General features: G+C 47.5%; 1 protein-coding gene across 1 annotated transcript in view; it reads right to left on the minus strand.

Annotated features, from left to right (window-relative positions):
• Window positions 1-2519: 2519 nt before the first annotated feature.
• Window positions 2520-15715, minus strand: part of ANAPC7 (anaphase promoting complex subunit 7) — a 28491-nt gene continuing 15295 nt past the window's right edge. Inside the window, exons 4-11 of the mRNA XM_008071171.1 lie at window positions 12971-13082; window positions 12513-12666; window positions 11317-11459; window positions 9711-9828; window positions 8822-9018; window positions 6099-6323; window positions 5008-5158; window positions 2520-3318 (exon numbers count right to left, since the gene is read on the minus strand). Coding sequence (XP_008069362.1) covers window positions 3129-3318; window positions 5008-5158; window positions 6099-6323; window positions 8822-9018; window positions 9711-9828; window positions 11317-11459; window positions 12513-12666; window positions 12971-13082 — 1290 coding nt within the window. The 3' untranslated portion in view covers window positions 2520-3128. The remainder of the gene's footprint in view (window positions 3319-5007; window positions 5159-6098; window positions 6324-8821; window positions 9019-9710; window positions 9829-11316; window positions 11460-12512; window positions 12667-12970; window positions 13083-15715) is intronic.

The raw sequence follows: 15715 nt of genomic DNA on the forward strand, positions 1-15715 counted from the left end.
TAAAGACGAGGTCTCACCAAGTTGCCTGGGCTGGTCTCGAACCCACAGGCTCAGGCAATTCACTCGCCTCAGCCTCCCAAAGTGCCGGGATTACAGGCTGAGCCACTGAGTCCGGCCTAGGGCACTCTATTTTAAAATGAATGTTTTCCTTTAATGGCTGCCGTGGAGGCCGAGCTGTGGGCTTCTAGCCTGCCCCTGGCTTAGCTGGCTATGTGGTCTGTACTGCCATTGCTCTGCCATGGCAATCTGGGAAACCTCCACTGGCCCCGACCTGCCCTTTGTGCCCCAAGAGGGAAGGTGGCTGCGAAGTCCCCTCCCGCTGCCCCAGGGCAGGGAGGCTCCTGTGGCCAGTGGAAAACCTTCGTGAGGCACCTCAACGGCCCTTCCCAGCGCCTGGGATTCCTGGCCAATCCCTGGCCTCACTGCCAGGCCTCCGCAGAGAATGTGGCCTCTGTGCAGCAGGCAGTGCCAGGCACAGGCCTAGCAGGCTGGGGCACGGCTGAGCGCTGCCCACAGGGAGACATGCCACGGGCTCTGGGAAGCAGCTGCACAGGCCCTGGCCTGCCCCAGCGAATGAGGGCTGGGCCGGGAAGACAGGAAGCCACAGGTGAGGCTAGTAGAGGCCTGTCCTCCCTCCCGGAGCAGCTGCAGAGCGGAGGCCCCGGGGCCTTCTGGGGTCAGACCTGGGCTCCTGGAACCCTGAAACTCCCTCCCAGGTTTCTCCATCTTGGGTCTAGGTAGCCAGGGTGGGACGTGATCAGAAATGCAGGCTGTGGCTGGGCCCCACCCCTCGGTGTAAATTCAGGCTGGGCGCTGGGCCCGGGAGTCCGCATCACGGAGAAGCGGGCTCAAGTTTGAGGATTACAGATGTGGGCAAAAGCTGGCTTCATTCTCCAAGGAGGAATTCGGAGGTAGAACTGTGGCCCCCGAGCTGCGCTGGCAGGGTCAGCTTCTGCCCTCAGCCCTGTGAGGACGGGCCACACTTGCTAGGCCCATGCCCAGCAGGGGTTCAAGCGTGGAGAATGAGACATCTACGCCACAGGACAAGGAGCACCCCAACCTCAGGCCGTGCCCCCCGCTCACCTGCAGAGGGACAGCCCCACCCCAGGTCTCCAGGGAGAATGGCAGGTAAGGGCACCACGCCAAAGGCCTCCTGGCCCAGTAAGTCCTCACCCCAAGAGGCAGATGAGGAGAGGAGGCCCAGGCTGCAGAGCTCACGGCCTGGCCAGCCCATACCCGACTCCCCAAGAGGCAGAGAACTCAGAACCCAGGCAGTCTCAGAGCAATCTGGAAGGCGGGAAAAGACGGGACTGGGTTAAAACACTCCCACGCTGGCTATGTGAAACTCCAGACACCTGAAGCTACCTGTGATGGCTGTGGGCACTTGGGGACCGTCCCTGGCTGTGTGCTTAGTCTCCGGGCAGGTGGCTCGGTGGGACAGCCACAGGACTGGGCGGCCCGGTCGCAACCTTGCTTCCCAGAACGCCCTGTCTGCCTCCTGAGAGTTTTGGTCTGTGCAGCAACAGGGCCAAGCAAGAGCATCAGCACCCGAGCCCACTCCTGTTCTTGGGCGTGGCCAGGGCGGGCTCTCAATCCTGTGATCGAGAGGCTTCAGCCGCCTCCTCCAAGCGAGTGTTGCCCTGAGGCCAGGGCTGCAATGGACGGAGGGGCCTGGGGCCTGGGAAGATCGCGCCACACAGATCCATGCCGGGAAAGGGGCGGGCATGCAGCAGGAGCCTCGGGCCTGCGGGGCAGCTGGGCAGGGCAGGTGGGCTGGGCTTCCCTCCGGAGCCAGGGGAAGCAAACAGGTTCCCCATCTCTCCCAACGCAGCGCTGACCGGCAGTGGCGCTAAGGAAACCACAAGGCCCACTGAGGAAGCACACACAGCCGGGTCTCCTGCCGCAAGCTCACTTGGCATGACCCGACTGCTGTGGGGGTCAAGTGACAACACACAGGCTCAGGGCCTCGTGCTGAAAGACACTTGGCCGTTTTCAGTTGCCATTCTCTGCTGCTCTGAGCTCCCACACTACTGCAGACTCTGTGCCTCCCGTTTTGGGATGTGACTTTCATTTACATCAAATTCACATTTTACCGCACCTTTGACTAGTTTTGTTTTAATGAGAATCTGGGGTTAAGCTGTGACATTCCCCCCCACCTCCACTTAACTATGTCCAAAAAGCAGGCACCTTAAGACACAAGACGGACAGTGAGGGAAGAGACGCCCAGCCCCAGATCTTGGGGTGTGACATTCCAGCTGACCCACAACAGAATGCCAGAACCAGACCTGACCTCAGAGCCGCAGTGAGAGCCAGGAAGACTCAGCTGAAATTCGCCAGTGACTCCCAAGCCCCGGGGAAATTAACCAACTGAAAATGCAATTGGATGAACCAGCTCAGGGTTTGCCCAGCTTTCCAAGCCTGCTGGCTCCCAATACTAGGGGAAGAGTCTATTTATGGCAAGTAATTCTGGGGCAGAATCAATGCATCCTGAGGGCTTCCATGTGATCATCCCAACACCATGACTGTACAAACCGGTTTATTAGGGAATTGCCCAGGTGCGCCCCTGCTCATGCTCTGGCCACACCTGTTTCTCAGACCAGCCCAGGCATCGCAACCGTCAGCTTAAGGCATTACTAACATTGCAGAAGGAAGCAAGGTTACTAGGGAAGTGTGGACAGCCCAGGACGGTGACTTCTGGGAACAGGAAGCTCTCCAGAGCCAGACCATGCTGCCATCCGACTTGGGAGGTGACACTGTTGCTCTGGGATGGTGGTCACTCCTTCAAGTCCATCCATGTCAAAGACAAAAACCACTGTCTATTCCTTGAGCCTTTGGATTTAGAAATGAGTTCTAGAAAAAGGACTCTTGGCCCAGAAGCCCCGGTGTGTGTGAGCCTCGGAACACTCCCTCAGTCCTCCCTGGCTGGAGCAGGGGAGGATGGAGATACATGGAAGGTCGGTCGGGCTCAGTCTAGAAATGAAGTCACGGCTAGCAACTGGGAGCGAGGGCAGAGACCCCTGCTGCCATCACATGCTGGTCACTGTCCTCCTGAGAGCGGGCTCCTCCGGTTCCTTCAGTCCACGGGGGGCTTGGAGCAGGGCAGGCCGTGCAGCCACAGTGCGCGCCCCTCACTGCACGCCGAACCACTGCTCCTGGTCAGCCCACTGGGCCGCCTCACTGTCGCTGCCCTCCAGGTCCCCTTCTTCCCCACTCCCTTCCATGTCGTCCACATCCTCCTCCTGAGTGGCATCCGTGGGACTCTCCTCCTTCTCCATCTTCTGCATCCCCTCTAGAGACTTCTGGTCATTGGGGTCCAAACTAGGGGACAACAAAACAAAGGAGAGGCCTGAATCTCTGCCTTGCCTCTTGCTGGCTGATTCGTCATCTCCCCGGCCCGGCGGGGAAATGACCACACAGTCCCAGAGAAAGCGCTAAAGCCTGGCCTCTCCAAGCACCTCCGGCTTCCAAGGCTGGGTCGACAGAGTCCAACATCAGAAGTGAAAAAAGGTGTCTTTTTCTAATTTTTAGAATTCTCAATTTGAGTTTTCTCCACATATTTCTTAAACCTTTTTATACCTATCACCCCTAGCATTCTGCTAGAGAAGGCTACCAGATCACAAATCAGAAAGTGGCAAATGAACATTAACAGGCAAATTCGGATGTAATTCCCTACAAGTTGAGTTTTTGAACTATGGGCTTACAAAAAAATGATTATTTTTCTGAGTATAATTGTTCCATGTTCTTATGATATAGTTATACATATCAGCATTCAGTAGTCAAGCAAAACCATCACGGTGTTTACCATGGAACAGACTGTTAACGCCTAGGTTAGACCCCAGGACCCAAGGCTACCCCCACCCACGCACTCACATTTAGCAGCTAAGAGTGTGCCCACCCCTCCTCCCCACCCAAAGTCCAGAGTCTCTAAAGCAGTTTTTCCTCTTGACCTTCATGACCATCACCCAAGCCAGCGGGCGTCCCATCCCTAGCAAATTCCACCTCTAATGAAAGTGTGGTATTTTATTTTCCCACTTGCTTCTGGGCTTCTAAAAAGCAGCTAAAATCATTCTGGAATCCTATTTCTACGTATATACATGCAGACTGCATTGTAACAGCTACTGTCTCTGAAGCCTTTCACAAGGCTCTCATCACACCCCAGGCTCCCACCCTCCAGACCCCACCTTGCCTGCTATAGGCTGCTATGAAAGCCCTTAGCATGTGGTATGGTCAGTGTGCACGCCTGAGACTGAGGATCCTGGACACGCAGCATCCCCAGGGGTCACTGAGATGCCAGGCACACGAGTGGTGCTAACTGCCTGCTGAGCAAGTAAATGGATATGCCAGACTCAAAGACAGCCCTTCATCGCCTTATAGACACACAGACAACCTCAAAGAAATCACTTCTGTATTAAACAGTAAGAATACCACTATTTATTTAGTATTTACTATGTACCAGGCACAGTGCTAAGAGCTTTACACGGAATAATCATTTAATCCTCATTCAACCATTTAATATCTAATAAGGTAGACAGATATAGACAAGGAAATGTGTTAGTAACTTGCCCAAGATGACAGGTAGGGAAGGTAGTATTCAAATTTCAGAGCTCAAGGTCTTAACTATACATAGTAGGTAGAAACAGGAAAGTACTTATAATACTTTGATTTGAAAAAGCAGAATATAAAATATATACTAGGTATAACCCTATAAAAATATGCATGTGTATGGGTGAGGACAGGAAGATGGGCTATACAAATGAACAGGGATGTTATAGTGGTGTGGGCTGGTTATGAGTGAAACAAGTCTTTAACGCTGCTAATATAGTTTAAGAAGAAATGTTCAGAAGTCACGAATCCACAAATAACTCTTCTACCATTACATTGTTACTCTGCTTTCAACCATGGGCACAGCGTGTGTGTGTGTGTGTGTGTTTGCAGAGCTCCTGTGACAAGCTCACTGCCTCTGCTACCCTCCTTGGTGACCTTCCCCCACGGGAGGCCAGTGCCTACCTTAGTGCTATACTATACTGGTCCATTGCCTCCTGATACTCATTGACAGCTACAAGGAAATCTCCTAGGATCCGATGCAGGACACAGTCACTCTGATTAGCCAACGCATTCCTCAGCAAAGCAATTCCATCTTCATATTTCTGTTCTCTGCCTGGAAAAAAAAAGAATGCTCATTGTTCTAGTTCAACATTTTGAAACTAAATTTCCATCTTGAGTCACAGACACAAAATCATAACAACTATCACAACCTGACAATCTCTCTGCCGACCTCAAGAGAATGATGGGGCAGCCGGGCTCGGTGGCTCAGCCTGTAATCCCGCACCTTTGGGAGGCTGAGGTGAGCGGACTGCCTGAGCCCGCGGGTTCGAGACCCGCCTGGGCAGCGAGACCTCATCTCTACAATAAATAAAAAAATCAGCTGGGCGTGGTGGCGCATGCCTGTAGTTCCAGCTACTTGGAAGGCTGAGGCGGAAGGATCGCTGGAGCCCAGCAGGTCGAGGCTGCGGGGGCCGGGAGCGGCCACTGCACTCCAGTCTGGGCGACAGAGTGAGACTCCAACTCAAAAAAAAAAAGAGAGAATGATGGGGCAACACCAAGTGAGGGCAAGCGCATCTAAATTTCTATTCCATTAGGCCATTCGCAGTTTGAGTCTGATTTTTTAAATGTGCTAACTTTAAAGCCAAACTGCATTTTATCTGCCAAACTATCTCAAACCTCGGAGTTAATCACAAATCAGGACTAACAAACCAAGACAAAAAGACAAATCATAAGATAATCCACATGGCTCGAAACAGTTCAAATTGGCTAAAACCAGTTAGTTATATACAGCCCAAACTAATTCAGGACTACTAAAACCAGTTGAGAAAGAGCTGAATGGTACCAACCAATCACAACTGGCTTGAGCAAATCCAAGGAGGTCTAAACCAGCCTCATCTGGCTGCACTACAGAAAGCCAGTTCCAGCAGGCTCAGACCTGTTGCAGAAGGGACACCATTGGCTGGTCATCTACAACCACTGGGACTGGGGAGTCCAACAAGGGCAGATTCATAAAAACCTAACAATGAACAGGGCAGGAAATAAGACACACTTACTAAGCAGTTCGGCTTTTTTCACCACAGCCTTAATGTAATCCGGCCTTTGGGTCAGGGCTTTATCTAATAAAGTTTTGGCCTTCTCCTGTGTCACTGGGTCTTCAAGACAAACAGTAGCTAAAAGGGTAAGGGTCTGTGCATTTGCTCCGAGAGTTTTGTAAACATTGTTAGCCATTACCATTGCTTCTCGAATACTGTTGGAGGCTAAGTAACATTCGATGAGACCTGAAAAAGTAAAACACACAAAGAACTTCAACCACTCTGACAGCCCTCCAAAACTGTAAAACTTCAGTTTCAGTCAAAGGGCAGGCCGGGGGAAAACTCTGATGGTGAGATTAGACTGGTGGGGTGTTGACAGAATAGCTAAGAAGGGCTCTTCCCCAGAGCACTTGATGGACGTGGAAAAAACCTGCCCTGCAAAGGCACCTTCAGTTAGTGAAGGAAACAAGCATGCGTAAGAAAACCGCAGCACGTGAGCAGCCCATCTGTCAGAAGAACAAAAGCAGCACTAATAATTAGTCTGTCATATGGCCCGGAGATTAGAGTGGTGAGAGAGAACGTTTCCAATAAAAGCCAAGAGTTTGCTGCCTCTTACCAGCTGTTACTCTCTGGCTGTGTTCAGTCACCTGTAGACCTGGGGTGAGGAGGGAGGGCTCCTGGCGTCCTCAAGGAAATGCCCAGTTCTACAACTAAGGGACCTACCGTCCAGCAACCCAGGGAGAAAGGAAGGTTCTTTCACTGGAAACACAAGTTATCTCAAAAGGTACTTGCTGGGGACTTTCCTAAATGAGAGGACAGCACTTCATCAGATAAGGATCCAACATCCTGACATGGACAGCACCCGCCTCCGTTCACAGCGCAGCAAGATGCCTATGGGGCCACTTTAAGAAGAGTCAACTCTCAACTCTTCATACCAAGAAGCTGAGGAGAACAGGGGAAGAACTTTTTGGCATAAAGCACTCATCAAAACAGAAAAACAGCTTAAATCCCAAACCCACACAATCCCTGGCAGATTTTCTCTGCATACTCCTCCACCCTAGCAGCATTTATAACATTCGAGCACACTCTTCCACACACTATGGTTACTTAACCAGAAATTACCTAACTCTTAAGGGCAATGTGTTGGGATTCCAAATATGGTTGTTTGCAACTACTTATTGAGTATTTTTATTCCTCTGCTAAAGCCCCAATGGAACTTCACAGAAGGAAATAGAAGAACGTGCTTCACCAACCCAAAGCCTCCACCAGCAAAGGAAGGAAACACCACTGCAGAATGTAAGATGCTTCAGAGTGTGTAGCCAGAACTTCTCCGATCCCAATCTCCAAATGGCAGCTTGAGAGAAGCCTCACTGACCAACTGGGGGACAATCCACTACCCCTAATAACTCTAACCATCCTCTGTCCAAGCCTTGTGGGAGAGGGTTATTCAACTGCATCCCGAGTTCCCCAGCGCAACAGGCATACAGCAGAACGGAATTGGCGTGACAAAAGCAACTGGAGCCTCGGGAAATTACAGTTCCTGGGGGCTCAGGAAGTTACAGGTCCAGGGTCAAGAATGTAATCTGCAACCAAAGGCTTGGCTGGCTAGAGTTTAAGAACAAAGACAATCCTCCACAGACATGGCTCTCCAGTGACAAAAACAGATCTGTTCTCGCTCCCAAATTCCATATTTTATTTCTCAAATTTGAACTCATCTTCCTGTTAAGAGCAAATCACTCCTAGACTCCTGGGTTTATTTTTAAAGGCTTATAAAAATATGTTTTGGAGGAACTGCATCTTGTAAGATCTATTTTAATGTCTGTGACTGAGTCACCAAACGCTGTTGAAGCTGGCACAGCTCCTCTGAACTCTAAGGGTCAGTTCACATGAACTTAAAATATTACATAAAGCAAAGCTGGACCCGATCGTGCCCACTCTGGAGGTCACAATGAAGGACCAGTTCCCATAACCAAGATTGCAACGGGATGAGGAGTTACCCTATGAGTAATAACTCTGGCCCAAGGGAAGAAGACTGAAAAAGAATAAAGACAGCAAGTGACCTAGCAGTGTTGGGCACAGAAAGATTCTCAATAATGAGAGCACCACAAGTGAGGGGAGAAAGGACAAAAAAAAAAGACCTGAACCACTACTCCCCTCACCAAAAACCAGGAAAACAGAACAAGAAAATTGGATTCTGAAAATATGGGGTGAAAAATGAAAATCCCTAAATGAATGTAAAATGCCTGATGTGGTGGTTCCTGAACTTGTCTGTACATCGGCAATACCTGGGATCCCCATATAGTCCCATCTATACTGGAGAGACGCAACATTAGGAGTTTAAAAGCTTCTCCAGGCTGGGTTCAGTGGCTCAGCCTATAATCCTAGCACTTTGGGAGGCCAAGACGAGTGGATTGCCTGAGCCTGCGGGACAACTTGGTGAGACCTCGTTTCTACAGTAAATCAAAAATTAGCCGGACGTGGCAGCCCGTGCCTGTAGTTCCAGCTACTTGGAAGGCCGAGGCGAAAGGATCGCCGGAGTCCAGAAGATTGAGGCTGCAGTGGCTGGGAGCATGCCACTGCACTCCAGTCTGGGCGACAGAGTGAGACTCCAACTCAAAAAAAAAAAAAGCTTCTCCAGATGATTCTAATGTACAACAGAGTCTGGGAGGCGCAGCCTAATGAAGCCTTCCACCTGAGTGCTGCTGCCACGGATTCACACCATTCACCCATGTTTTCTACCTTACCTTCATAACAATCTAGGCGACAAGGTGCAAGCCGTATGGCCTCCCGAAAATGGATGATTGCTTCTTGGACTCTGCCCATGTTCCTAAGTGCTGCTCCCTTAAGCAGCAAAGCCTGAACGCTATTACTGTTCAGCTGAATGGCCTTGGCTCCTAAATAGAGGGCCCGGGAGTAGCGTTTGCTGTAGAAGCTGTGACACCTGGAGAAGAAGACAATCAGATGTTATCTCAGTGAAGACTATAAAGCCTTTATCCAAAAACCAAAGAGAAGGCCCTTTACAAGATCCTGATTACAAACCATACTTACAATCTTAACCTAAGCTATCAGTGGAAAATCAAAACAAGCCCAAGTACTATATACTTATTATTTATTTATTTTGAGTTGGAGCCTCACTCTGTCGCCCAGACTGGAGTGCAGTGGCCGCTCCCGGCCACCGCAGCCTCGACCTGCTGGGCTCCGGTGATCCTTCCACCTCAGCCTTCCGAGTAGCCGGAATTACAGGCATGCGCTACCACGCCCAGCTGATTTTTTGATTTATTGTAGAGATGAGGTCTCGCTGCCCAGGTGGGTCTCGAACCCACGGGCTCAGGCAATCCACTCACCTCAGCCTCCCAAAGGCGCAGGATTACAGGCTGAGCCACCGAGCTCGGCTTAATTCTTTGATATATTGTAGAGAGATGAAGTCTTACCAAGTTGCCCAGGTTGGTCTCAAACCCCCGGGCTCAGGCAATCCTCTCACCTTGGCTTCCCAAAGTGCTGGGATTACAGGCTTGAACCACCATGCCAGGCCTTAAACCTGCACTTTCAACTCAGGTTCTATTCAGGAGGAACACAATCCCCTGAAAGAATCTACTGAAAACTGGGGAAGAAGAAGGGAATGCATAAGCATACCCAGAGACCACCCATGGCTCTGCATGCTGATCAGAAATATTGAAAAGGCGGCAGCCAAGGTTCTCCACATCCTCCAGGCGCCCTTCCCGTGCCAGCAGGTAACCATACACATCCATTCCTAGGGAGGAAGCACAGTGAGAAAAGGCTCTTGAAGCAAAGCAGCAAGGAGCAGTTCCCAACATCAGACCCCACACTGATGCCCTAGGCCTGCAAGGGTTGAGCCCTTTCTGCCATCGCAGGTTTCTCACACTAGTATTTCTAGTTTCCTACAAAATGACTATTAAAAAACAAAACCCATCCCCCCCCCCAAAAAAAAAAGAAAGCAAAGGAGCAGGAGGACCTACCTCACAACTGAAAGCCTGTTATTTTCAGGAATTGTGTCCCTCTATCCTGTGGCATGATATACAGCTGTCCTAACTCAACCAGAAAAGGCCCAAAAAAGGCATCAAGTGATGCTCTCTTCCAAGAGCTCTAGGCTGTTAAGGGTACACAATATGCTGAAAAAGCCAATTAGTCTGAGGAAAAGGTGGCCTATTTCAGGAAAAGCTTTTCATTCTTTCTGGAATGCAGCTCATTAAAGATCATGCTTTCCCCCTTTCCCTGTTTTATTCTCACTTAGATTTTATAAAAAGGGCCCCATGCTGACACCACCCTTCTCTTGTCACCATTCTCCTCCCCTTCCTTGCTATCCCTTCAGATTCCCACGAAAATTCCTCTCCAGCCAAGATGACTGTGATGCTCCTTGGCCGCTGGACTCGGATCTGAGCTTCCAACTCCAATCTGCCAACTGTTGCCTGACTAGTACTTTAGAACATCACTTTCATCAAGGTGCAGGCAGCCTGGAGAAGAGGAGCGAAGCACCAGGCAAGAGGGAGATCGTATGCAAACAGATCCATCTTTCTAGATCTGTTTCGTCATTTGTACTCTTGGGAGGCCCCTCCCAGCTCTACCATTCCCTCGGGTTAAGAGCCCACAACATTGCTTATTATCACAAGGCCATATTTTTCTGCTGGCCTTTACAAACAGATGTCAGCCTGTCTGTCTGACCTTCCTTTCCGCTATTCCTGAGCACTCACTCCTTCTTCACTGCCAGTCCCCTGATTGCCATCCTTTAAGAGTCCCCGTGGCTTACTCCTTAAGCTGCAATCTTCTTTCAGATCAATGCTTTTTCTGTTGTTTACTCCTAAGTACCGCCTTTAATCATCTTATTCTTTTCTTAATATCTGTTCAAGGACTCCCCTGTAATTATACTGAAAACACAGTAAGACAAAATTCCCTAAAAGGATATTATGGTTCAGGGAATGTCATCAAAATTCTGTCAAGCACATCATAAATTTATAAATCCTATGGAGGGGCTCTGACCCCCTCAAGGGAAAAAAGCCAATTATTGATCTGTGGGGAGAACACACTTGAATTCAAACAAAAACAACTGCTCAAAATGGAATTACCTAAGTGATAGAGACATGTGTCAGGACCTAAAAAAAAAAGCGAGTTTTATAAAATATTTCTAAGAAAACTGGTATTAGGAGTTCATGCTATATTTTCTCCCCATCTTCTCCAATTCCTCCCTCTATAGCCCTCTCTTCCTGCCCCAAGAATAACCTACCTTTTATCAGATAAGGATCCAACATCTGTGCCTGTTCAAACTTGAGGACAGAGTTTTTATTGTCTCCAGCTCTGAAGTACAGATCTGCTAAGCTTCCCAGCAGGTCCACGTTATCTCGCAATAAGGACTTTTTCTCTAGTGAACTTTAAGATATTAAACATTGAACCATAAAATCTATTATAAATCCTCTTAATTGTTGAATCTAAGTGACTGGGCATATAGATACTATTTTCTTTTGTGTATGTATAAAATTTTTCATAATAAAAAACTTTAACTTAACTGTGTACACTAGATTTTATTATCAGCTTATGATTTTTTTTTTTTTTTTGAGTTGTAGTCTCACTCTGTTGCCCAAGCTGGAGTGCAGTGGCATGCTCATGGCCACCTCGACCTGCTGGGATCAGGTTATCCTTCCACCTCAGTCTTCCATGTAGCTGGAACTACAGGTACACATCACCATGACCAGCTAATTTTTTTATTTATTGTAGAGATGAGGTCTCGCCAAACTGCCCAGGCTGGTCTTGAACCCCTGGACTCAAGCAATCCTCTTGCCTCCACCTCCCAAAGTAGTGGGATTATAGGCGTGAGCCACCATGCCCAGCCCAGCTTATAATTTTTTAAAAAGTTATATAGGATAGCATAGCAAATACACAGAAGAAGAAATCTCTCACTACCAACAAATAACTTTCTGACTGCAGTTTTCAGAGGACAACATACACAACATGGTGTTAAAGGTAATGTCATTCATTAAGGGACAGCTACTTATTACTCAACTGGATGACTTTGTATAACACAAACCCAGTCTCTTGTCTGTGGACTTTACTTGAATAGAAAGAAAACCCCAGTTCTAAGAAGGCAAGCCAAGTCAGATGCTGCAATAAACTATGCTTCTGGGGAATCCAAAAAATATTTTCTTCCAGGTTCAAGACTGACACACCCAGGTAGACTGCTTTGCAAGGGTTATTACCTTTTTATGAGCAGAGCTGAACTCAGTCCAAGTTTACATTTTTATGGGTGCCCAGCAGAGATTACATTTGGGACCATTCAGTATGTTAAAAGGCTGACACAACCCAGAGACAGCTGGCTGCAATGCCAAGGATAAGTGTCTCATTTTTCTGTGTTGCTAATTTAGATACAACAGACCTTCAGACAAGGAAAGGGCCTCAAGAACATGGAATTAACTTCGTGGCTCTCACCAGATGGTATTGATGGCTCTTGAGTTGTCACCAGTGTGCACAAAAGCATATGCTTTGATCCACACAGAGAGCCAGTCCAAGTTAGGCACGGTTTGGATCACATTCATTGTCATCGATGCCACCTCTGCACCTTTTACAGAAAGGGACAGCAGACCTAATCCAACAGAAAGAGAAGAAAGAAGGTGAGGCACAGCACTCTCTTCCACAACACAAGAAGCAGTGGGCTCTGTTTTTCCTTGGCTACAAGACAACCCCTTCCCTATTCTAAGCAAGAGGCAAATGACAGAAATAGCGTAATATTTCTTGATCAAATATGTGACAATGGGAATCCCTACTAAATTACTCTCTGTAGGGAATTTAAAAAAAATAAAGTTGTCTAATGTTCAGTCAAGACTGAGAACTACTATCTTTGACAGTAAACACTCCATGAAAACAAGCAGAAAGTCATTTAGAGTCACCTAGGATGGCATCGAGGGCTAGTGGGCACTGCCTCAGCACTTCCTTGTAGCTGGTGACTGAAGGGCGCTCCTGGCCAGCCTTCTTGTACAGGTTTGCCAGCATCATGTTTATCTGTACAAACACAAACAATGGACAGTACAGTAAGTAAAGAAAATATCCCACCAATTCCTGATTTTCATTACTAGCTACTATTCTACTTTTTACTGAAAAACGTACCCTCAACCCTATGCAAATAAAGGAAGACCAATACCCTCTTCAAAAGAAAGAAGCTACTATCCTTGCTTTCCCTAGGTTTTCCCATTCCTAAGAGGAAAGTCACATTACCTTTTCACTTACCTAACCAAAAGATCCAGTAATATCTGAACCAAAGAGTCTACCTCTGGATACAGGAATAACGTTCACTTAAGAAATGTTACAGGCTGGGCGCAGTGGCTCACGCCTGTAATTCCAGTGCTTTGGGAGGCCAAAGTGAGAGGACTGCCTGAGCCCAGGGGTTCGAGATCAACCTGGGCAACTTGACGACACCTCGTCTCTACACTAAATCAAGAAAAATTATCTGGGTGTGAGGTGCATGCCCGTAGTTCCAGCTACTTGGAAGGCTGAAGTGAAAAGGATCGCCTGAGCTCAGCAGGTAGAGGCAGTGGTGGCCAGGAGCGTGCCACTGCACTCCAGTCTGGGTGACAGAGATTCTGACTCAAAAAGAAAAAGAAACGTTATAGAATGGTAGTTACCTTGATTCTTTCTTGATCTTAAGATAGAAAATGAAATACCCCAGAAATGCTCAGTTTGTTTCAAATTCAATTAATATTAAGGCATAAGAAAGTGAAAAACTCTTGTCATAGCTAGTTAAAGAAGGTGAGTTTTCCCCAAAAATAAAATGAAACAGAAGAACAGAGGTATAACATTTAGCTTTTCTCTGACAATTAGACTTGTAGCTGGACTCCAACTGTTCCAGCACTTAAAGTTTTGATGCATAGGTGCTGACTGATATGCCAAAGTAATGCTACAAAAATTAAACTTGAACTGATCCTCAGAGGTGACAATGATCCAGAGATTAGCCATATTATTTAAATCCAGTGAGTGCAGACATATGCATTTTAGCACAATTTAAATATGTAACTTAGTAAAGCTATACTGAAATAATCCTACCTAAAAATGCAACTGGGAGCTGGGCTCGGTGGCTCAGCCTGTAATCCCAGTGCTTTGGGAGGCTGAGGTCAGTGGATTGCCTGAACCCGTGGGTTCGAGACCCGCCAGGCAACTTGGTGAGACCTCATCTCTACAGTAAATCAAAAAATCAGCCGGGCGTGGTAGCGTGCGCCTGTAGTTCCAGCTACTTGGAAGGCTGAGGCGGAAGGATCGCCGGAGCCCAGTGGGTCGAGGCTGCGGTGGCCGGGAGCGGCCAATGCACTCCAGTCTGGGCGACAGAGTAAGACTCAACTCAACTCAACTCAAAAAAAAAAAAAAAGCAACTGGGAAAATCCGAGAAAATCTAAAAGTTCCCAAGAATTTACAACTTGCAGGCAATGGATAAATGACCTTCTTAATATCAGAGACAGACATAATATGCCATTTTAAAATGAACGGATCTAGATTTTTTCCTCCCTCTGTCAGAGTCTCACTCTGTCAGCCAGGCCAGAGTGCAGTGGCACAATCATGGCTACTGCAGCCTCCACCTGTTGGGTTTCTGCCTCCGCATCCTGAGTAGCTGGGACTACAGGCGTGTGCCACTGTGCTCAGCTATTTTTTTTTAATTTATTGTAGAGATGAGGTCTTGCCAAGTTGCCCGAGCTTGTCTTGAACCCGTGGGCTCAGGCAATTTAAAATTAATAGATCTAGATCTTAAACAAAACATGGTGTTTGCTAGATCATTAACCTAAGGAAGTAGTCAATGTGAAGACACAAAAGAAAAAAGTCCTCAATCTATTCAATTATCTGTGAGTTGGTATGCTAGATATTTACTCAAAAGAGTGGCTCTGAAAATAGAGGGCATCTGTTTCAATTACAGACCTACAGTATATAAAACAACTAGTGTAGCATTAATCCACACTAATTCAAACAGTGAAATAATGAAATACTATAAATAAAGCTCTTCCACTTGGCCTCAAATTTTCCATATTAGGCTATTTTGAAATGCAAAGAAAAGTACTTAAATGAAAACTCCAGTATTGGTGTCAATACTTGAAAAGAATAAAAAGTTAAATTTAACATCCTTTCTTGACTGCTGGTTATTAACAAACTATGACTGATGGACTAACTCACACAAATTGTCAAAATTTCTTTTAGGCTACTTGACTTTCACTTTGAAAGAATGAGTTTTGAAGGCTACCTAGTCAAAAAGTCAATTATTTTAAAAATAGATCCTTACTTAAGAACATCATAAAGCCAAATTCCACCAATTATAAACACAAGCAGTCAAACTTTTCTAAAAACGAAGTGAGAAATAGAATGTTGATATGTTTACTCTTTTTTTTTTGAGTTAGAGTTTCACTCTGTCACCCAGACTGGAGTGCAATGGCCGCTCCCGGCCACCACAGCCTTGACCTGCTGGGCTCTGGCAATCCTTCCGCCTCAGCCTTCCAAGTAGCTGGAACTACAGGTGTGCGCTACCACACCCGGCTAATTTTTGATTTAATGTAGAGATGAGTTCTCATCAAGTTGCCCAGGTGGGTCTCAAACCCGCGGACTCAGGCAATCCACTCACCTCGGCCTCCCAAAGTGCTAGGATTACAGGCTGAGCCACC

Source organism: Carlito syrichta, unplaced genomic scaffold (assembly GCF_000164805.1).
Source record: "Carlito syrichta isolate Samal-C Ts95f unplaced genomic scaffold, Tarsius_syrichta-2.0.1 Scaffold314146, whole genome shotgun sequence".
Taxonomy (NCBI): Eukaryota; Metazoa; Chordata; class Mammalia; order Primates; family Tarsiidae; genus Carlito; species Carlito syrichta.